Consider the following 23,612-nt stretch of genomic DNA (forward strand, 5'->3'; position numbering starts at 1 on the left):
TTCCTTCCTTCCTTCCTCACTCTCTTCTTCCTTCCTTCCTCACTCTCTTCTTCCTTCCTTCCTCACTTCTTCTTCCTTCCTTACTCTCTTCTTCCTTCCTTCCTTCCACTCTCTCTTCCTTACTCTCTTCTTCCTTCCTTACTCTCTTCTTCCTCTCTTCTCCCTTCCTTCCTCTCTTCTTCATTCCTTACTCCTTCCTTGCTTACTCTCTTCTTCCTTCCTTCCTCTCTTCTTCCTTGCTTACTCTCTTCTTCCTTCCTTCCTCTCTTCTTCCTTCCTTCCTCACTCTCTTCTTCCTTCCTTCCTCACTCTCTTCTTCCTTCCTTCCTCACTCTCTTCTTCCTTCCTTCCTCTCTTCTTCCTTCCTTACTCTCTTCTTCCTTACTCTCTTCTTCCTTCCTTACTCTCTTCTTCCTTCCTTACTCTCTTCTTCCTTACTCTCTTCTTCCTTCCTTACTCTTCTTCCTCCTTCTCCTTCCTCTCTTCTTCATTCCTCCTTCCTTCACTCTCTTCTTCCTTCCTTTCCTTCTTCCCTTACTCTCTTCTTCCTTCCTTCCTCTCTTCTTTCTTCCTTCCTTCCTTCCTTCCTTACTCTCTTCTTCCTCTCTTCTTCCTCCTTACTCTCTTCTTCCTCTCTTCTCCCTTCCTTCCTCTCTTCTTCCTTACTCTTCTTCTTCCTCTCTTCTTCCTTCCTTCCTCTCTTCTTCCTTCCTTACTCTCTTCTTCCTTCCTTCCTTCTTTTCTTCCTTCCTCTCTTCTTTCTTCCTTACTCTCTTCTCCCTTTCTCTCTCTTCTTCCTTCCTTCCTCTCTTCTTTCTTTCTCTCTCTTCTTTCTTGCTCATCGTTACCCCCAGACCCATCTCTCAGACTGGGATGACTTCAGCTGTACCGACTCACTGCTGTCTCCCTCCCTCTGCTGAAAGATAGAGATACACACAGGGTTAATACACACACACACACGATTATACACACAGGGTTAACACACACACAGGTACCTTGTTGGCGATGGCCCTGAGCTTGCCGAGCAGTGAGGGTTTGTGGGAGTAGACCACGTCATCTTCAGGCTCCTCCCCCTCGGCCAGGGCACAGCTATCCGCCACCGGCAGCTCACATTCCTTATTGGCTGACATCACCAACCGAGAATACTTATACTCCAGCCTGACATGGGGCGCCATAGTGACACAGAAACACACAGAGGTGCAGGAGTCAGGAGCGTTGTACTACAGCCTATGGCAGGGCTGTCCAACCCTGTTTCTGGAGAGCTACTGTCCTGTAGGTTTTCACTCTGTCCCTCATCTAGCGCACCTGAATCTAATAATTAGCTGGTTGAAAAGCTGAATCAGGTTGGTTACAACTGGGGTTGGAGTGAAAACCTACAGAAGGGAAGCTCTCCAGGAACAGGGTTAGACAGCCCTGGAATATGGCTGGGATGGTTATTTGATTAACAGGTGTCAGGCAATCACCTCTTGTTCTTCTTCCAGAAATAGAAGGTGAGAGAGACGAGCAGCACAGCTAAGAAGGCCCCGCCCCCTACCCCCACCTTTAGCCATAGGGCAATGGCCTCGCATGGGGCGGAGCTCTTAGCTGGCAGGGACATGCCTTTGGTGCACAGCTTTGGCTCATTCCACACAGACAGAGTCACCTACAGAGAGAGAGAGGTGAGAGGGAAGGAGGGGGGAAGTGATGGAGAGAGAGTAGAGAAAGAGAGAAAGTAGGTTCAATTGAAATACCAAGAGGTGAAAGTAAGAGTAGCATGAGTGTGTAAAAGGAGATGAAGAGAGAGGGAATAGAGGGAGTATAGGTTACCTGGACCCCTCCCTTGCAGGCTCCCTCTATCTGGTGATAGTCCTCCTGGGTGCAGTGGGGACAGGCGCTCACACTCTCCCATAGGAAGTGAAACGTACAGCCGTCACATGTACCTGCAGGGCACGCACTGCACACACACATGCACACAGGAGAAATGTAGAAGGAGCTAATGAAAATTCACATACAAATAATACAAACGTTTTCCGCTCAGATGTTGAGCAGACAGTCAGACAGGTGATGTTGAGCAGACAGTCAGACAGGTAATGTTGAGCAGACAGTCAGAAAGGTGATGTTGAGCAGACAGTCAGACAGGTAATGTTGAGCAGACAGTCAGAAAGGTGATGTTGAGCAGACAGTCAGACAGGTAATGTGGGGCAGACAGTCAGACAGGTGATGTTGAGCAGACAGTCAGACAGGTGATGTTAAGCAGACAGTCAGACAGGTGACGTTGAGCAGACAGTCAGACAGGTGACGTTGAGCAGACAGTCAGACAGGTGATGTTTAGCAGACAGGTGACGTTGAGCAGACAGTCAGACAGGTGATGTTGAGCAGACAGGTGATGTTTAGCAGACAGTCAGACAGGTGATGTTGAACAGACAGTCAGACAGGTGATGTTTAGCAGACAGGTGACGTTGAGCAGACAGTCAGACAGGTGACGTTGAGCAGACAGTCAGACAGGTGACGTTGAGCAGACAGTCAGACAGGTGATGTTGAGCAGACAGTCAGACAGGTGACGTTGAGCAGACAGTCAGACAGGTGACGTTGAGCAGACAGTCAGACAGGTGATGTTGAGCAGACAGTCAGACAGGTGACGTTGAGCAGACAGTCAGACAGGTGACGTTGAGCAGACAGTCAGACAGGTGACGTTGAGCAGACAGTCAGACAGGTGATGTTTAGCAGACAGGTGACGTTGAGCAGACAGTCAGACAGGTGATGTTGAGCAGACAGGTGATGTTTAGCAGACAGTCAGACAGGTGATGTTGAACAGACAGTCAGACAGGTGATGTTTAGCAGACAGGTGACGTTGAGCAGACAGTCAGACAGGTGACGTTGAGCAGACAGTCAGACAGGTGACGTTGAGCAGACAGTCAGACAGGTGACGTTGAGCAGACAGTCAGACAGGTGACGTTGAGCAGACAGTCAGACAGGTGACGTTGAGCAGACAGTCAGACAGGTGACGTTGAGCAGACAGTCAGACAGGTGTGTGTACCTGGGCACTGTGAGTTGCCCGCGGTCCATCTTCTCTGGGTTGCAGCGTATTGTCATGACCGCACTCCGACCACGCTCACAGGATCCAGTCGCTTGAGTAGACCTGAGAAAGAGAGAGTCAAACACAAACACACAAATCAAATTCTATTTGTCACATTCGCCGAATGCAACAGGTGTAGACCTTAATGTAAAATGCTTACTTTACAAGCCCTTGACCAGCAATGAAGTTCAAGAAAGCGTGAAGAAAATATTTACTGAATAAACTAAAGTTTAAAAAAATACAAAGTAACAAAATAATGAGGCTATATACAGGGTCAATGTGCATGGGTACAGGTTAGTCGGGGTCACTTGTACATGTAGGTGTGGGTAAAGTGAATATGCATAGATAATAGACAGACTGATCTTCACTGGAACCATTCAACTATGAATGCAGTTCAATGGCGTCTAGCTCTAGCGTCTACCTGTAGAAGAAGTTGATGTCTGGAATGCCTTTTGAGTTGTCAGAGAAGAGTTCTGGTCTGGCGTTTATTCCGTCTAAATCACTGTCCACTGTCGCTCCTGAGAGAGAGACGGGAAGAGATGGAGAAAATAACTTTCAAATGAAATGATTGAAAATAAATCCGATTTTAGATCAAGAGTATACATTGTGCTCTGGCTAGATGACTACTAGTGGTTGTGGCACTGTCCTATAACCATTATGAAGGCACTATTCGATTGCCATCTCACCGAGGAAGGTATCAGCCAGACTGATAGACTGGGATGCCAGAGCCATCCTGAAGCCCCGCCCATCCGCAGGAATGATGGTTGATTGACAGATGAAGCTGTCCACTGAGTTGACGAACTGGGTGGAATCACTCCCCATGTCCTTGTTGGCAAGATCGGTGACATTATCTGTGCAGACAGCTGCCATCTTCCCCTGAAACAGAACACACAACGACAACCCTGAGGTATGTGTGTGTTATCTAGTGTCCACACAAGCTGATGCATGCGTGCATGAATGTGTGTGTGTGTGTGTGTGTGTGTGCATGCGTGAATGTGTGTGTGTGTGTGTGTGTGTGTGTGTGTGTGTGTGTGTGTGTGTGTGTGTGTGTGTGTGTGTGTGTGTGTGTGTGTGTGTGTGTGTGTGTGTGTGTGTGTGTGTGTGTGCATGCGTGAATGTGTGTGTGTGTTACCTGGTGTCCACACAGGCTGACGTTGAAGACGTGGAGGTACTTTGTGCCTTTAGAGGTGAAGCTGGGGCCGATGGTGAGCGAGGCCACGGTGCTCAGAGAGCTCAGGTCAAAGGTCAGGGTACGGTTGTGCTCCGTGTGACTGAAGGAGCAGTCGCTATAGCAACGAGAGTGCTCCTAGGAGGGGGCACAATAGCATCAAGTCAACACACATCGAACAAATAGTGGCTCACATGATACACACATGATATTACCAATGCTGAAAACATTCTTATCCAGACCAGAGACGGTTAACTGTTGATCTGGATGAGAGTAAAACTCATAACTATGACCCTGAGATTTTAGATTAGGAGGATTTAATGTTATAAAGTGGTTCTAATGATTATAATGGTTATGCAAGGTTAGTTTCTAAGGTTGTAACTAATGGTTGTGTGATGATATGAGTTCTGTGTTTTTGTGTTTGTGTGTAATATAATACCTTGTTGCTCTTACTCCCGGGGCCACAGGGCAGACACGCATCTTCTCCATATGTGTGGTGACCAGACAGGTATGTGTTGGGGGGGCACTCCTGGCACCGGTTGGTGTCTCTGTCAATGTAGAATCCAGCTGGGCATGGAATACACGACCCAGACCGCTGAGAACTCTGGGATAGGAGGGCGCAGGCCCGGCACGCAGATGCCACGCCATCCTGGACATTTGTCACGCTCACCGAGTAGAGTATCACCACGTCACTGATATACCGCCGCACCTAGATACACCCACGTCAATATATTATATGTAAGTACATCTGTATATGTATGTAAGTGTGTCTGTGTAGTATGTCTGTGTGTAGTGTCACTATGTGTGTGTGTGAGAGAGTGTATGTGTTTTGTGAGTTTTGTGCGAGTGTGTGTGTACTCACGTCCTGAGCCTGGTTGGTCCTCTGGAAGGCCCAAGTGTATGATACGGATGCATTCCTGGTCATGATGTGTGTGTAACTCTGTCTCTCCTTACTGCCCTCCCATGACTCCACCACTGTGGTGCTCTTCCTGTTCACATCCTGCAGGGGGCGACACACACACAGGGTTTATATGGCAGCGGATCACTCTGGTTTACAATTTGCACAGTGACTGGTTTATCTGAAATCTCACTGCTTTACTGTGATTTAGTTGTGTATATTGTGTACTGTGATTGGTTGCGTTTGTTCAAATATACTTTGGTTTCATTTGGATACATGGTTTGTTTTAATTGAGTCTACTGCAGGGATTATCAACTAGATTCAGCCGAGGGCCGATGTTTTCTTGAGTGGATTGACCGCAAGAAGCCCAAACATAATATTTGACTAAAACATAATAACTTCAAACCTTGCGTACATTTGTATACGGTCACATATATCTCTCTATTATATGTGGGAATACTTGGGAACAGATTTACAAAATTAAAACAATTTGTAACTGATTTGCTGGTGTGTTTTTACAGTGTTTTATGTCCAACAATTACATTTTGTATTATTTCTTTGGGCTCAGCGGGTTGCCAGTTGGGGAACCCTGTTCTGCTTTATATGACTTTACTAACAAACATAGATATTGATATGTATTTATCCAATAGCAATATGAAAGTAGGTCACTCATGTATTGGCTATGTCATACTGACTATGCTGGGTTGGGTAATATTGATTTACTGGCTGATACACTGTTGATATTGCCAGTAACATTTCCCTGAGATCCTAGACACACACTCGTGCCGATGTGAATGGTCTGACACACACCATCATGAAGTAGAGTTCACAGTCGGCAGAGCAGATTGTCTCGAAGACGAAGGTGATCCGGCCAAACTCAGTCCCGGTCATCCCAGCAAGTGATGTGGGTAACCTGACAGAACACACACACCCACACACAGGGCCAATAAAAAATTTAATTTCACAATAATCATAGCCATGTGTTCATTCTGGCCATATGACCTAACCAGGAAAAACCTGAGAGCTCTAACAATAATACACAGTCAAGCCAAGACTAACTTGAAGCCAGGAACATGCAGGTTCAGGATGAGGTAATCGTTATCCGAGCCTCCAGCACCGCTGCGGATGTGATCCCCTGCCACCTCCCAGCCTGAACAACAACATATTACTGTGATTACACATTCTATTAAACACACATCTATATTCCTTACAGGGGCAGCAGGTAGCCTAGTTGTTAGAGCGTTGGGCCAGTTACCAAAAGGTTGCTGGATCGAATCCCCGAGTTGACAAGGTAAAAATATGTCGTTCTGCCCCTAAACAAGGCAGTTAACCCACTGTTCCCCGGGAGGACGTCATTGTAAATAAGAATTTGTTCTTAATTGACTTGCCTAGTTAAATAAAGGTAAAATAATAACAATCCGAGGGACACCTCATATCTATTAAAAATATATCTATGCTCCCATCAGTCAGAGAGAGACAGAGTTATTACATACCCAGCAGGATGTCTATATTAGACATATTTACTATTCACCCATGTGTACTACTACAATCATATCACATATCTCTTGAGCCTAATCACCCGAGACACGTCTCTGTCTCACCGTTCATGTCGTCACATTTGGAGTTGCCCACGTTGAAGCAGGAAGTCTTCATGTTGGAAGGGAGGACGTTCCACCATTTATACTCATACCCCAGTACTGGCTCTGTCCCCGCAGGGCACTCCTCACACACTGGGACAGACACACACAACCGTCAACAACACATTTCAATATACAGCAATACAGGCGTGTGTGTGTGTGTACTGTAAGTGTGTGTATGTGCACTGGTTATGTTTACATATAGTATGTGTGTGTGTGTGTGTGTGTACCTGAGGTGCCGTCAGAGTGTGTTCCAGGAGGACAGGGGAAGCAGGTGGAGTCGTTGGTGTTGTAGTAACCAGGGTTACAGGGAGGGCAGGCCTCTCTCTCCCCTGTAGGGGGCAGTGCCACAGCGCCCGTCACATTCTCCTCACAGATCCTCGGCTCCACCCACCGGTACATCACCTGAGTCTGTCACCACGGCAACCACAGCAGTTACATCACAACCATAGAGATACTATACACAGGATGTCTTATGTATTGTAATCTAATGTATATGACCACAGCCTTCTCTCTCTATATGCACACTATGTGTGTGTGACTTACCTTTCCCTCGCTATCGCAGGCTGTGTGTATCTGAAAGTAATCCTTCTCTGAACACGGAGGCCTCTCCTTACACTGTGACCATCCTTCATCTGAGGGAAAGAGTGAAAGAGAGAGAGACAGTGGATATTTTAACTGGTATCTACTGATACATTTCAATGTGTGTGTGTGTGTGTGTGTGTGTCTAGTACACACGTGAGTACTGTGTGTCGGGGCAGGGAGTACAGGAGGCGGCTCCCTTGTTAGACGATGTGTTCCTGGGGCAGGGCTGGCAGGAGGAGGAGCCAGGGGAGGAGCTAAACCAGCCTGGTCGGCACGGGAAACACTCCGATGTGTAGGCAACGCCTAGAAAGAGACACATTAATTCATTAAGATGTAGATTCGGCTGTCGTCTCTGTGGTCTCATTTCCTAGATCTAAGAAGGACGAGTTCTGGAGTGGGTAAGAACCTGTGATACTACCCCACCTTGACCAAACACATTACAGAGGCATGCAGAATGGGAGAGAGAATAGAGGTGAGTGTGAAGATGGGGACTACGGGTGCGAGTGGTCTTTACCCTCAATCTGGATGTTCCTGAGCAACACTGGTTTAACCATCTTCCCTCCGACCAGGATCCCGGTCGTCCTCCAGTACAGTATGTTAGTGCCAGACTTCAGATTCACCTGAGTCACATGTCACACAGTATGTTGCACACAGATTATGTTACACACATCACACACACCAATCATATAACACACACGGGTCACACACACTGCCTTCCTCCTCACCGTGTGTGTGTCCCACTCTCCGTTGGTGGTGAGTTTGATCCACTTCTGATCGTCTGTCTGGGCCATCTCCTGACACTGCTCGTTCTGGACCTGAACACACGTCACCACGGTAACCACTCAGAATATTGCATCACATGATTCTCTCGCTTTCAATCAGCAGCTGATTCTCCTCACCACAGAAAAGCACTCAATTGCCCACATCTATTGATGTAAAGCCATTGATGTAGAACCCATTGATGTAAAGCCATTGATGTACAAAAATATATGAATGCACAATTAAAAGTCTTCTCTGCTACCGCAAAACAGACCCACTTTTTATCTCTACGTACGTCAACCAGCTACAAAAAAAGGTAATAAATGAATTGATATAAAGCTTCAGCAGGGAGGAGAGAGTCAGACTCACATAGAACTCAAAAAATATGTTGTTGTCAGGGTACTGGTAGCTGAAGGAGACAGAGCCCTGCTGCTCCAGATGCACAGCGTAGACCAGAGACACGGTGCACTCATCCCGACTAGACTCCAGATACACGCCCTGCGGCGTCCACGACGAGCTACAGTACACAGAGAGAAAGAGAATACAGGACTACTGTGAGTGTGTGTGTGTGTGACTGAATGTGTAGTAAATGTGTGTGTGTTTTACTATTCTTGTGGGGACCAGAAGTTCTCACAAGGATAGTAAAACAAGGAAAATGTTATCCACAGGGACAAAGGCTAATTTATGTTTAGGGTTAGGGTTAGAGGTTAAGGGTTAGAATCAGGTTTAGGGTTAGGTGTTAAGGTTAGGGTTTGCGTTGGGTATTAGGTGTTAGGGTTAGAGTTAGGAGTTAGGGGTTAGGGTTAAGAGTTAGGGTTTTGAATGTGAATGAACTTTTTGGTCCCCACAAAGACAGGAAAACAGACATGTGTGTTACCTATTACAGGCCTGACTCTCCTCTCCACTGGGTCCTGGGTCCATGTAGGTGGCCAGGCTGGTGAAGCCGGCAGGGATAGTGTCCCATTGGTCGAAACGCACCCCACTGCCCAGCGAATAGGAGCCGGCAGCACACGGCGTACATTGCTGATCGGACATCTCGAGGAACTCTCCCACCGCACACGAGAACGCTGACAGACAGACAGGGAGAGAGGAGGGTCACACACACACAATGTGACACATTCACACCTAGACAGTATATATACAGTTGAAGTCGGAAGTTCACATACACCTTAGCCAAATACATTTAAACTCAGTTTTCCACAATTCCTGACATTTAATCCTAGTAAAACTTCCCTGTCTTAGGTCAGGTAGGATCACCACTTTATTTTAAGAATGTGAAATGTCAGAATAATAGTAATAATAATTATTTATTTCAGCATTTATTTCTTTCATCACATTCCCAGTGGGTCAGAAGTTGACATACACTCAATTAGTATTTGGTAGCATTGCCTTTAAATTGTTTAACTTGGGTCAAACATTTCGGGTAGCCTTCCACAAGCTTCCCACAATAAATTGGGTGAATTTTGTCACATTCCTCCTGACAAAGCTGGTCTAACTGAGTCAGGTTTGAAGGCCTCCTTGCTCGCAGATGCTTTTTCAGTTCTGCCCACAAATTGTCTTTGGGATTGAGGTCAGGGCTTTGTGATGGCCACTCCAATACCTTGACTTTGTTGTCCTTAAGCCATTTTGCCACAACTTCTGAAGTATGCTTGGGGTCGTTGTCCATTTGGAAGACCCATTTGTGACCAAGCTTTAGCTTCCTGAATGATGTCTTGAGATGTTGCTTCAATATATCCACATAATTTCCCACGTCACGATGCCATCTATTTTGTGAAGTGCACCCCCACAACATGATGCTGCCACCGCACACTTCGCCGCTTCCTAGTAATTTCTGTTTCCACCGTCTGGGCTGTTCTTCAGTGGGCTCACTCTGCCAAGGGTCATCCCTGTGCTTCACGGTTGGGATGGTGTTCTTCGGCTTGCAAGTCTCCCCCTTTTTCCTCCAAACATAACGTGACTTGTGGAGGTCTACAATATTTTTCTACGGTCTTGGCTGATTTCTTTTGATTTTCCCATGATGTTAAGCAAAGAGGCACTGAGTTTGAAGGTAGGCCTTGAAATACATCCACAGGTACACCTCCAATTGACTCAAATGATGTCAATTAGCATATCAGCAGCTTCTAAAGCCATGACATCATTTTCTAGAATTTTCCAAGCTATTTCAAGGCACAGTCAATTTAGTGTATGTAAACTTCTGACCCACTGGAATTGTGATACAGTGAATTATAAATGAAATAATCTGTCTGTTAACAATTGTTGGAAAAATGACTTGTGTCATGCACAAAGTAGATGTCCTAACTGACTTGCCAAAACCATCGTTTGTTAACAATACATTTGTGGAATGGTTGAAAAACTAGTTTTAATGACTCCAACCTAAGTGTATGTACATTTCTGACTTCAACTGTACTCTCGCTCTCTCTCTCTCTCTCTCTCTCTCTCCTCTCTCTCTCTCTCTCTCTCTCTCTCTCTCTCTCTCTCTCTCTCTCTCTCTCTCTCTCTCTCTCTCTCTCTCTCTCTCTCTCTCTCTCTCTCTCTCTCTCTCTCTCTCTCTCTCATGAACGTACACTGCTATCTTGAACAGGTCTCTCTGGAAAAATGGATTTTTATCTTAATGAGGCAAAACTGAATAAATAAAGGTGAAATAAATGTGAATGAATACACACACACACACACACACACACACACACACACACACACACACACACACACACACACACACACACACACACACACACACACACACACACACACACACACACACACACACACACACACACACACACTACTCACAGCAGTCTGTTCCTCTGGTGGGAGTAGGCAGGACTGAGCAGGTGCCCAGAATGTGGGGGATGGCCACCCTCCATCGAGACCCTACACTGTCACACTCTGTATACTCATAGTAGTAGTCTGTCTGGAAGATACACAATCACACAGTAGTCATATTAGAGCATGATACACACACTCACCTAAAACACAGTCGCGATCAGTCACACATGACCCAGTAGATAAAACAATCTAAGACACACTTAAATCTGCAGTGACAGAACAGGTTGCAAGCATTTCATTTTAGTGACACCTCCTTGTCATTTCTGTGTCAATGTGCCAGAACACCCATTCACTCGCCATATGCGGTTGTTCTTCAAGACAGCATGCACCAAATGAATCTAATAAGCTGCATAGGCGCACTAAACAGCCAACATCAAGTATGACGGAAAGCCAGTGGTAGAGCAGGTTGTCATCAGTGAAGGGGGGCAGATAAGGAAAACAGAATCAGACGGAAAGAGAAGAAAGCTCCATTCAAAATGAACAGAGAGTCACCATCATGGTCTCTGAGCAGCTCTGATGCCAGAGTCAGAGACTGGGGTATGGCTCTGCGGTATGTTAAGTCAATACTCTGGGTTATTACCGCTCATCTTTGTCTCAGCCGTGTGCATTTGTTCTATTGTTTGTTTACTACTAAGTAGTAAGCCAGTTATGAACAGGTCACTTCAGGTCAATGACATTATAACTTCTACTGGAAAAAAAACAGTTAATCCACACAACCAAGCATGTGTGTGTGTTAGAGAGAGAGAGAGAGAGAGAGAGAGAGAGAGAGAGAGAGAGAGAGCATTCTATCTGCAGCCAGTCATGCAACACTTCACTTCCACCACCATGTTGCTCACCATCCCCTTCCCCCATCCTCCCAAACCTTCTGTTCACCCAGCATTGCCATGGCAATCAATCAGGACCACCGACAAACAGCTCACTGCCACCCAAATCATTACTGCATTCAAAGTGGGTGTGTGTGTGTGTATATACTGACTGTATGTGGTTCTGTTAATGCTAAATGTGTTTGTGTTCGTGTGTGAGAGAGCGAGAGAACGAGAGTGAGTGAGAGAGAGAGAGATGGGTGCGGAATCTGAGGATGGAGAGAGAGAGAGATGGGTGCGGAATCTGAGGATGGAGAGAGAGAGAGAGAGAGAGAGATGGGTGCGGAATCTGAGGATGGAGAGAGAGAGAGAGAGAGAGAGAGATGGGTGCGGAATCTGAGGATGGAGAGAGAGAGAGAGAGCAAGAGACAGTTTACAGCTGTGCATGGAGTATAGATAAGCCTGAGCTCCTTTGTATAGATCATCATCTCTCTCTAGCTCTAACAAGTATTGTTCCTGCTATTTCCACACAAATATTGGGGACATGGGCACACACACAAGCAAACACACACATAACAAACTCTCAATAGGTGAGGCCATATATCAGCTAGATGAGAGGTAGCTATAGAAATCCCTTAGTACCATGCCCCATGGCAACCCCTTTCAAGAGGAATGCACCTGCTTTCCCCTGAGGCAACTGGAGTCTGGGGAGGGGCTGGTGGGTAAATATTGGTACTGTAGTGGATATGGGGCTTGTGCAGTGGATTTGGAGCTAGATAAAAGGGTATTGAGGTTAATGTGTGTGTGTGTGTGTGTGTGTGTGTGTGTGTGTGTGTGTGTGTGTGTGTGTGTGTGTGTGTGTGTGTGTGTGTGTGTGTGTGTGTGTGTGTGTGTGTGTGTGTGTGTGTGTGTGTGTGTGTGTGTGTGTGTGTGTGTATCTGGCAGTATAATGGCACACACTCTGGGACACAAATCTGACAGCACTCAATCATTTTCAGATCAAATAATACGGAGAAGGCTGAGACATAGATGGCTTCCAGGCAGCTTTTTTCCTTAGAGAGTTGATATCATTGCCATAACAGATCAATCTAACCGGATAATGCAGTGCCAGGGCCCTTGCTGTTCAGCTGTCCTTCCCTCCTCTGTTTTCCTCTTACTCAGCGGTAATATTACTCCCGCACATCGACGGAAGGCAGCACGGACGAGGATGGATGCCAAGTGATCGGCTCAGTGCGCTGCGTCATCATATTATGGAGCCTTATATTTTGTCAACATGCTTAGGATTTAAGCCGATAAGAAGAACAGGCGACCAACACATTTTAAATCCCACCACAAAGAAGGCTCCTATAACATCGTATATATCAACTCCATTCCGTGCCAATAGGCATTTTATAACAATGATTGGCAGAAGGTTGTAGCCTATAATCCTCTGGTTAATGTTAATTCTTGACCCATTTGATAACGTTCGTATCATAAACATGATAAATATGGTTGGGACATAGTCTAGTATAAGATGATGACACATTGTGCGTTCAGCGCACTTGGTGGCAATGTCATGGCTTGCTTATTTAATGTAGTTTAAAACAGTGTTATAAATAACAGTGTGACAGCCTCTCTTACCTCATTGCACGGGCGCAGGTTCCTGCTCGCGGACACCCATTGCCGGGCGCTGACGATGAATAAAAAACAATTAAGAAAACAGAACCCGCGTGACTCTTCCCTCATCCTCGTTTTGTGTAAAGACAGTCCGTGAAAGGATTCGGTTGAAGACCAAACGCATGAATGACAGTGAGTGATTTTGGTTATGGTGCTCCGTCGTTATGTATGCGCGCGGTTCTCTCCACCCACTCCGCTACTCTGCGCTCAAGATCCATCCTGTCAGAGGCACGCGGCCGACGTCACTCTGCTAAAGCACGGGCTTTGCGTTATCTTAAAACAGCTATTTGACACCGAGGTAAAGTTGGTTTTATATTCACACATTCGGACATTCAACAGACATTCACCAGACAATCAACAGACATTCACCAAAACCAATTTACGAATTAAAAAATCAATAATTAACCGTGTGTCAAAGAATCATCAAACTAGATGTGATTTATTCTATAAATGTCCAGCATGCTTTTACAACCTTTGTTTTGAATACATATTCCAGTTTTGATTTGATAGAAATACATCAAATCTACAACATGCAACTTAAAGCTGTATAAATCAATAACTAATTCACCGTTTGCCACAAAGTCATCAAACTAGGTTTGATTTATTCTATAAGTGTCTAGTGTAATTTTACAACCTTTGCTTTGAGTAAACATTCCAGTTCTGATTTGATAGAAATGCATAACATCTCTAAAATGCCATTTAGACCAAGATATATCAATAACGTTTTCACTGATTATGGCAGAAAAATCTAACTCAGAATGATTTATTCATGTATGTATGTCTAGCATACTTTTGCAACCTTTGTTTTTTAATAATTTGTATTTATTTCACCTTTATTTAACAATGTAGGCTAGTTGAGAACAAGTTCTCATTTACTTCTGAGACCTGGCCAAGATAAAGCAAAGCAGTGTGACACAAACAACAACACAGAATTACACAAGGAATAAACAAAACATATAGTCAATAACACAATAGAAAAAAGTCTATACACAGTGTGTGCAAGTTAGGTAAGATAAAGGAGGTAAGGCAATAAATAGACCATAGTGGCAAAATAATTACAATTTAGCAATTTAACACCTGAGTGATAGAGACTGGAGTGATAGATGTGCAGAAGATGAATGTGCAAGTAGAGATACTTTGGTGCAAAGGAGCAAAAAAAAATAATAACAGTTTGGCAATGAGGTAGTTGGATGGGCTATTTACAGATGGACTATGTACAGGTGCAGTGATCTGTGAGCTGCTCTGACAGCTGATGCTTAAAGTTAGTGAGGGAGATATGAGTCTCCAGCTTCAGTGATTTTTACAATTCGTTCCAGTCATTGACAGCAGAGAACTGGAAGGAGAGGCGGCCAAAGGAGGAATTGGCTTTGGAGGTGACCAGTGAGATATACCTGCTGGAGCGCATGCTACGGGTGGGTGCTGCTATGGTGACAGGTGAGCTGAGATAAGGCGGGCTTTACCTAGCAAAGACTTATAGATGACCTGGAGCCCGTGGGTTTGGACACAAATATGAAGCGAGAGCCAGCCAACGAGAGCATACAGGTCGCAGTGGTGGGTAGTATATGGGGCTTTGATGACCAAACGGATGGCACTGTGATAGACTGTATCCAATTTGCTGAGTAGAGTGTTGGAGGTTATTTTGTAAATGACATCGCCGAAGTCAAGGATCGGTAGGATAGTCAGTTTTACGAGGGTATGTTTGGCAGCATGAGTGAAGGATGCTTTGTTGCAAAATAGAATGTCGATTCTAGATTTAATTTTGGATTGGAGATGTTTGATATGAGTCTGGAAGGAGAGTTTACAGTCACATATTCTAAGTCAGAATCGTCCAGGCGGGCAGGTGCGGGCAGCGATCGGTTGAAGAGAATGCATTTAGTTTTACTTGCATTTAAGAGCAGTTGGAGGCCACAGAAAGAGAGTTGTGTGGCATTGAAGCTCATCTGGAGGTGTCCAAAGAAGGGCCAGAGGTATACACCATGGTCTTGAGGAAAAATGCTATTTTTGAAAAAAGTTTATTTGTCACGTGCGCCGAATACAACAGGTGAAAAGCTTATACCTTACATTGAAAAGCTTACTTACAGGCTCTAACCAATGGTGCGGGAAAAAAAGGTATGTGTGTGTGTGTGTGTGTGTGTGTGCGTGTGTGTGTGTGTAGGTAAGTAAAGAAATAAAACAACAGTAAAAAGACATTTGAAAAAAGAGTAGCAAGGCTATATACAGACACCTGTTAGTCAGGCTTATTGAGGTAGTATGTACATGTAGGTATTGTTAAAGTGACTGTGCATATATGATGAACAGAGAGTAGCAGAAGCGTAAAAAGAGGGGTTGGCGGGTGGTGGGACACAATGCAGATAGCCCGGTTAGCCAATGTGCGGGAGCACTGGTTGGTCAGGCCATTTAGGTAGTATGTACATGAATGTATAGTTAAAGTGACTATGCATATAAGATAAACAGAGAGTAGCAGCAGCGTAAAAGAGGGGTTGGGGGGTGGGCACACAATGCAAATAGTGTTCAGGAGTTTTATGGATTTGGGGTAAAAACTGTTGAGAAACCTTTTTGTCCTAGACTTGGCACTCCGGCACCGCTTTCCATGCGGTAGTAGAGAGAAGACCTTTCTTGGTTAGAGCCAGTTTGCGCTGTTCTGTGAAGGTAGTAGTACACAGCAGTGTGCGAGATCTTCAGTTTCTTGGCAATTTCACTCATGGAATAGCCTTTATTTCTCAGAACAAGAATAGACTGACGAGTTTCAGAAGAAAGTTTTTTGTTTCTGCCCATTTTGAGCCTGTAATCGAACTCACAAATGCTGATGCTCCAGATACTCAACTAGTCTAAAGAAGGCCAGTTGTATTGCTTCTTTAATCAGGACAACAGTTTTCAGCTGTGCTAACATAATTGCAAAAGGGTTTTCTAATGATCAATTAGCCTTTTAAAAAGATAAACTTGGATTAGCTAACATAACGTGCCATTGGGACACAGGAGTGATGGTTGCTGATAATGGGCCTCTGTACTTGGATTAGCTAACATAACGTGCCATTGGGACACAGGAGTGATGGTTGCTGATAATGGGCCTCTGTACTTGGATTAGCTAACATAACGTGCCATTGGGACACAGGAGTGATGGTTGCTGTTAATGGGCCTCTATACGCCTATGTAGACGTTCCATAAAAAATCTGCAGTTTCCAGCTACAACAGTCATTTACAACGTTAACAAAGTCTACACTGTATTTCTGATCAATTTGATGTTATTTTAAATGTACAAAAAATAGCTTTTCTTTCAAAAACAATGACATTATTAAGTGACCCCAAACTTTTGAATGGTAGTGTATGTTATGGTTCACTCTTAGCTTTCCTTATCTCCACTGTGGAGATGCCCATGTTGATCCTCTTGGTTGTCTTGGTCCTCTTGATCCATCCACCTGTCTTCTTTGTTAGTCAGACCTGACCCCTTCATCCCGTAGTTTTTTCCTGTAATCTAATTTAATATGACTGAAGATGCAGAATTTTACGCCAGGCCCCTTCTAATAGGGTATAACAGACTCGTTGGAACTTTTTACCACCCGCCCTCAGGACAGACTACATGCCCTCTATCAAATCAAAACTGGAATTTTTACTCAAAACAAAAGTTGCAAAAGTATGCTAGATATTTATAGAATAAATCATATCTAGTTTGATGTTTCTGTGACAAACGGTGAATTAGTTATTGATTTATGCCCCTTTAAATTGCATTTGAAAGATTTTATGTATTTCCATCAAATCAAAACTGGAATTTTTATTCAAAACATATATTGTAAAAGTATGCTAGATATTTATAGAATAAACCATCTATTTTTGTATGTTTCTGTGACAATCGATGAAATAGTTATTGATTTTTACCATTTTAAATGAATTTTGACTAATGTCTGTTGAATGTCTCTTGAATGTCTAATGAAAGTCTGAACATGTGAATATAAAACCAACTTTACCTCGGTCTAATTGACAGCAAGAACAATTTGTTTTGTTATTAGGTCCACCATCTGTGTATAGACCTATTACCAATAGTGGCCACTGTTAAAATATATAACCGTTTATTTCCATAAATGATTAGGTGAACATTAAAAAATCTTACAGCAGTCCAATAACATGGAATGGGGTGAATGTTGGTCAAAATGGGGAGGCTGAATAGGCAGCCAGATGGGTCAAGCATTGGGTCAAGCAACAGACCCGGGCACCACACACCACTTTAAATGAACCACCAGGAAGATACTGAGCTGCTGACTTGTCAGCTAACAACCACACTAAACCATTTGTAGGCCTGTCCTGATTCTCAAGAGGAGTTGTGCCAGATGCAAGATGAGACATCAATGAAGTAGAATACAAAATGACTGGGGAAATACTAGGCATCATTTGTTATTAACTCTGCAACTCTTTCAACTATTTACTTTTTTCACAATTGCCACCAGTTTGGTGGCAAAACACTAACAACACAGATATATTGACATAGTAAAATAAATGAGTGTGTAAAAAAATATATATAAAGCATATTTTGTGCTGAAACCCTTATATAAAGACCAATGGTATTGACTGAGTTTATGGTAAAAAATGCTCTTATTTTATTATTTTATATATTTTACATGTGATAAGGCCACACAGAGGTCTAGATATAATTAGATGCCTGTGATAATCTGAAGTACCCAAAAGGGCCACTAGATGTCCTTTGATAAATGACATAAAATCCTTGAAAGTTACCAAAATTCTGGTAGTTTACTGGTAAACTAAAGTTACCAGTAATATACCCTCACCCTGGAAACATGTATGCATAGGAATACAATTGATCAGCTTTGGTACATGAGAAGGGGGTGCCAGATGGTGTCTGTAGAGGTGCAGCAAACCACAGTTCTGGGGCAGTGTCCACAACATATGGACACCTGACAGTCCAGTTCATAGGTCCCATATAGGGTAGACCTGTTGCAGGGAATATCTGCTGTTAGTCCCAGTCTATGTAGTGTGCAATAGTGTCGTGTCATCACGACACTATTGCCCCCTCCTACCAACACACACACACACACACACACACACACACACACACACACACACACACACACACACACACACACACACACACACACACACACACACACACACACACACACACACACACACACACACACACACACACAGGTTGCCTGCCCCTATACATGGCCATCTGCATTCTTGAAGAGAGCTATCAGCCATTATCTAGACTTGTCCTCCCTCGATGAGTGTTTTTTGATACAAAAGTATCAGATTCAGCTTCCTACTACTCTACTGTTAAATTGAGATTCAAATACATATCATTGGTACTCCAAAAGGCCTACTCAGTGAAGTGCAAAACAGTTACATATTTCATCACTGAGTGGCAGTAATGCACCATGCTTGTCTTCAGTCCATATAGCCATTATGTTAACAGTAAAATACTGTATCCTACATCAACCCCCAATAAACATGTCCCTGTTGGGTAGGCTCAGCCTGAGGTTGTAGGCTAGATGAGGTGTGTGTCAGGTGCCACAGAGGCCATATTTTATTTAACTAGGCAAGTCAGTTAAGAACAAATTCTTATTTACAATGATGGCCTAGATACAGTGGGTTACCTACCTTGTTCAGGGGCAGAACAACAGATTTTTATTTTACCTTGTCAGCTCGGGGATTTGATCTTGCAACCTTCCGGTTACTAGTCCAATGCTATATAATAATATAATAATAATAATAATAATAATAATAATAATATATGCCATTTAGCAGACGCTTTTATCCAAAGCGACTTACAGTCATGTGTGCATACATTCTACGTATGGGTGGTCCCGGGGATCGAACCCACTACCCTGGCGTTACAAGCGCCATGCTCTACCAACTGAGCTACACTACACTACCTGCCACCCTATAGTTGGAAACGGTTGGTTTTAATATACCTGGTTCCATGAAAAGTTGGTGAAGCAAAATATAGGAACATGCACTACGGGTGCCTTGCACCTATACCCCAAGCCAGCTGGTGGCAGCAACACATCTTGGACCAATCTGCATGGCATTGTCTTACACGAAGAAGAAAACTGTGGTTTCCGGTTGAGCAAGCAAGTGACGCAACCCACAGGATCAAAACAGGAAATATGCTGGCCAATTTCTCCTCAAAAACCAACTGCAGCTTTCTGCAGATTATCTCGACAATGCAAATAAAGTGTGTTATCCAGTATATACATCTTAAAAATGACTGCATGGTCCAGCAAAACATCTTCTTTGGATGTACGTCGAGATAATACCCGCTGTTTTTGAAAGATAAAGAGGCTAGCTAGATTTCCAAGTCACTCTTGCTAGCTAGCTAGCACACTCACAGCTGAGTTGAAATGATCGAGGCATCATCCAGACGTATGGGCTGAATATTACCATATATAGGCCTGGTGACTGCGGTGCGACCAGAGTTGCAGACCACCCCTGCGCCTGAGAAATGTAAACTGACAGGTAGTCATTAACAGATCGAGGCCGGAAGAGGACAGTCAACTAAACAGATCACTTGACAACATTATCAAGCTAACCCAACCACTAAACATGTCATCCGAACAAATAATCGTAATTGTCATGGATGACAAAACGTACAACGTCAACAAAGGCAAGTTGATAGAAAAAAGCGACTACTTCCGTGCTCTGTACAGCTCTGGGATGCGCGAGTCCAGAGAGGATTCTGTGCAACTGCAGGGGCTGAGTGTGCCAGGGCTCGAGCTGGTCCTGGAGTTTATCAACACCTCCAAAGTGAAAGTAGTCAACGAGACCCTGGAAGACCTGATTGAGACTGCATCTTTTTTGCAAGTCACCTCTATCCTAAAACTCCTTTCGTCTGAAATTCGACAAGAGAATTGTGTGGAACTATACAGCCTATCTGAGGTATATGGAACTCATGATCTACACAACGCTTGTCTCAGATATATGAGCTGTCACTACCACCCGATGCTGCGGAGACCAGAGTTCAGCGACTTACCTGCGGCCCTGCGCAACCAGGTTAGAGAGATGCGTATGAAAGGCACGGCCACTCTGGTGGCTATCGGACTCTTCACCTGTCTGGCTCTGGACCTACCAGACCAGGACGAGCCCTGGTCCATGCTGAGGTATGGGGAAGTAGAGCAGCGTTGGAAGCCGCTCGCTAACAACCTGCCCTCTGACATGGTCAATGTGAGAGGCTACGGCTCGGCCGTGTTGGACAACTACCTGTTCATTGTCGGTGGGTACAGAATGACCAGCCAGGAGATCTCAGCGGCACACTGCTACAACCCCTGTAGAAATGAATGGAACCAGGTAGCCCCCCTGAACCAGAAGAGGTCAGTACAGGGCAGCTATATGAATAGATCTCTACGCAGTCTGTCCCAGTCTTGATCTTCAATCTGTTTTGATGCTGAGCCAGAACTACATAGGCTACAGTATGTCTCCGCCCTGTAACGTTGTTGTATATCTGTCTCTCCTCCGGTCAGGTCCAACTTCAAGCTGCTGGCGGTACGAGGGAAGCTGTATGCAGTGGGAGGCCAGTGTCAGGGCACTGTGGAGTGCTACAGCCCCGAGCAGGACTGGTGGACCTGTGTGTCGTCACTACCCGACCCCCTGGCAGAGTTCTCTGCCTGCGAGTGCCAGGGCATGATCTACGTCATGGGAGGATATACTGCCAGAGGTTAGTGGGGGTGATTTTCATTCCCAGCAGAAGTGAGAACATTTTCTAAAATATCCAATGTATACACACAGCAGACATAAAGAACTGTAGGCTACACAAATAGTGCTTGTTCATTTATATCAACTGGTTCTTAAATTATTTTAACAAACGCTGTTTGTTTTTTCTCTCTGTATCTATTAGACAGGAATACCAGCGTACTACGCTACTGCCCCACCTCTGACAGTTGGACAGTGTTCCGCTCCTGCTCGGCCCACGTGCGTAAGCAGCAGATGCTCTCGGTGGAAGATACCATCTACCTGGTGGGGGGGTACACCCACGAGCTGGAGCCGGGTCCGGGGCGGCGGGCCAGCCAGACGGAGGACATGCTGACGGTGCAGTCTTACAACGTGACCACCGGGGAGTGGCTCCACCTGAAGGACAACACCTCCAAGTCGGGTCTGAACCTCACGTGCACGCTGCACAACGACGGCGTCTATATTATGTCGCGCGACGTCAGCCTGCCCACCAGCCTGGAGCACCGCGTCTTCCTCAAGTACAACATCTTCTCAGACGCCTGGGAGGCCTTCAGACGCTTCCCCGCGCTTGGCCAGAATATGCTACTCTGCTCCCTCTATCTGCCCAACGTTCTGTGAGCGTTGCGGATGGAATGTAAGGATGTTTAGTTGATGGCAGTGGTCGTACAGTCCAGAGACTACATCATATGCCACAAGAGGCTTGTTTGTGCGTGCTGCGGCTACATAGCTCCCATGAAGAGAAGTGGTAACGGTAGAGCTGTAGATGGCTGCAGTAGGACACAGTGTGGCCACATCCCTGTTGGTGGGGCAAAATATAGAAAGACACAGACTTGTTACATTATTTAAACCTTAAAGTAGCTACAAGCACAGGCAAAGCAACAGTCACGCGTTGCGGGTCAATGTCTATGTTAGCATAGCAGCATTGGCCTACTATCGAGATCCATTTTCGGATTCTTTGATTAGAAGTAGACTTGAATCATATAGAACATTCCCTATTGTTTACACTGCACATAAAAAAACTTAAACGCTAATGCAAATTACTAATAGATGTAATACATGTCATATTGGATATTGAAGAAAGTTTGTAGCCAAGAAGTGGCTTTGGTTTTACACTGCCGGTTTTGCATGGGAGATTGAAGAACTGAAATAAAATGCTAAGCTGATGCCGGACCACAATTAATACTGTAACTAAAACAAATATTTGAACTCTTCAGTGTGAAAAAAATGGTAGAATCATGAATGGATGAAATTGAGTAATTCATTGACTTGATTTAACTTATGAACATTGTTTAGAAAACAAATGCTAAGCTCAGCAGCAGTACAGTTCAATGAAATGGATAAGGAACGTGCCTTCTCCCTCACCTGGGGGGATTTTGTACAGATGAACAAGAGTTGAATTGTAAGTGACCAACCAAAACTGTTTTTTTCCCTTCCATTTCCCTGTTGAATTATCAGGAAAGGGCTTTCATTAGGGTACGTTAAGGACAAATTGATGAAAGACAATGAGAATGTAGTTTCGGTTTAAAGGTAGACTCCGCGATATGAAGCAGAAAAGTAAACAACATAGTGGGTCAATTTCCACAACTAAGAAGCGTAGGAGCGTGAGGCTCGACTTCTCAGCTATTTTGGTGCCCTGGCTACCACGCTGAGAACAGGGTGACACGAACCCGCGCATATATACTGTGTGTGACTGTCGCTCATCTCAATATCTCCGGTGCTGTTTTCGGCAACGTAACTTTACTGAGTCTACCTTTAATTAAAGGGGATTACAAACCTTTTCTGTGGACATGGCTTGTATGAACACAGTCTTTCTGCTGATAATACAACTACGTTGTTTGGCTTCTAAAGATGTGTTGGAGTTTGATGAAGGTACTGTATATTGTTTTGTCACCTCTGGTTTTGTTCTGACAGATGCCTTGGACTTTGACTGAGAAGAATAAAGAAAATATTCAGGGAGTAGGTGTTCTGTTTAATTGTCAAAACATTGAAACCATGCATTCAGTGATTATGCCTTTTTGGAAGTAGGAGGCTTTGCCTTTTCATCTGCAAGTGAAGCTACATAAAATACTTTGAATCACATCTAAACTTTCATAGTCTGGCCATATTAAGACCTTAAGGATCATTTAGTTATCTTTCATCCCTGTCTTCGGTTTAGTCCTTGCTTCTGTACATCCAGGTACTTTGTCCTCTCTTTTTTTATGTAGGGGGAACTAACAGCCTTTCTCCTGAAATGATTCCCCTCTTTCCCTTTGTAAGCCGAACTAGCTTCCTCTATTCCTAAATTATTCCTCCCTTCACATTTGTAGGCAAAACTAGTGGCCTCTTCCTGAACTATTGCTGTCTTTTCTTTTGTAGGTGGGACTAGGGTCCTCTCTTCCTAAACTATTCTGCTCTTCCCATTCGTTGGTGGAACTAGTTTCCTCTCTGTCTAAATTATTTATCTCTTCCCATGTGTCGGTGGAACTGGCATTCTCTCTAAACTATTCCCCTTGTCCCATTTGTCATCCAAACGAGTGACCTCTTTTACAAAACTATTCCCCTCTTCCCT

The 23,612-nt window shown here is 44.4% G+C and overlaps 2 protein-coding genes across 3 annotated transcripts; one reads left to right on the top strand and one right to left on the bottom strand.

The window, feature by feature from the left end:
- Nucleotides 1-713: 713 nt before the first annotated feature.
- LOC123994480 (endosome/lysosome-associated apoptosis and autophagy regulator family member 2-like) lies at nt 714-13,594 on the bottom strand. Of its 2 annotated transcripts, none has more exons than XM_046297112.1 (22): nt 13,352-13,594; nt 10,893-11,013; nt 8,980-9,169; nt 8,472-8,619; nt 8,069-8,158; nt 7,858-7,963; nt 7,497-7,646; nt 7,305-7,393; nt 6,989-7,169; nt 6,723-6,851; nt 6,181-6,271; nt 5,932-6,034; nt 5,086-5,223; nt 4,663-4,932; nt 4,188-4,361; nt 3,742-3,931; nt 3,477-3,573; nt 3,017-3,118; nt 1,807-1,933; nt 1,464-1,642; nt 996-1,158; nt 714-913 (listed from the first exon to the last, which is right to left on the bottom strand). In XM_046297112.1, the coding sequence occupies exons 1-22, from the start codon at nt 13,454-13,456 to the stop codon at nt 845-847; spliced, it is 3,012 nt and encodes a 1,003-aa protein (XP_046153068.1). In that variant the 5' UTR covers nt 13,457-13,594; the 3' UTR covers nt 714-844. The 2 variants fall into 2 exon arrangements, with proteins under 2 accessions (XP_046153068.1, XP_046153067.1); XM_046297111.1 differs by having other exon boundaries at nt 714-916; nt 13,352-13,593.
- A 5,872-nt stretch (nt 13,595-19,466) lies between these two features.
- LOC123995603 (kelch-like protein 42) lies at nt 19,467-23,020 on the top strand. Its single transcript, XM_046299233.1, has 3 exons — nt 19,467-20,706; nt 20,857-21,050; nt 21,231-23,020. Exons 1-3 carry the CDS (start codon nt 19,943-19,945, stop codon nt 21,680-21,682), a joined length of 1,410 nt encoding a protein of 469 aa, XP_046155189.1. The 5' UTR covers nt 19,467-19,942; the 3' UTR covers nt 21,683-23,020.
- Nucleotides 23,021-23,612: the final 592 nt, after the last annotated feature.

The sequence above is a fragment of the Oncorhynchus gorbuscha genome, linkage group LG14 (assembly GCF_021184085.1).
Source record: "Oncorhynchus gorbuscha isolate QuinsamMale2020 ecotype Even-year linkage group LG14, OgorEven_v1.0, whole genome shotgun sequence".
NCBI classification, from domain to species: Eukaryota; Metazoa; Chordata; class Actinopteri; order Salmoniformes; family Salmonidae; genus Oncorhynchus; species Oncorhynchus gorbuscha.

Bases quoted from the DNA above. Each gene is read 5' to 3' on its own strand.
- LOC123995603 (XM_046299233.1), top strand. From the start codon at position 19,943: ATGTCATCCGAACAAATAATCGTAATTGTCATGGATGACAAAACGTAC. The intron at 20,707-20,856 runs GTCAGTACAGGG...TCCTCCGGTCAG, and splicing joins GCCCCCCTGAACCAGAAGAG to GTCCAACTTCAAGCTGCTGG. The intron at 21,051-21,230 runs GTTAGTGGGGGT...TGTATCTATTAG, and splicing joins GGGAGGATATACTGCCAGAG to ACAGGAATACCAGCGTACTA.
- LOC123994480 (XM_046297111.1), bottom strand. From the start codon at position 13,456: ATGAGGGAAGAGTCACGCGGGTTCTGTTTTCTTAATTGTTTTTTATTC. The intron at 8,620-8,979 runs GTAACACACATG...TGTGTACTGTAG, and splicing joins GAGAGTCAGGCCTGTAATAG to CTCGTCGTGGACGCCGCAGG. The intron at 1,643-1,806 runs GTAACCTATACT...CTCTCTCTGTAG, and splicing joins CCTGCAAGGGAGGGGTCCAG to GTGACTCTGTCTGTGTGGAA.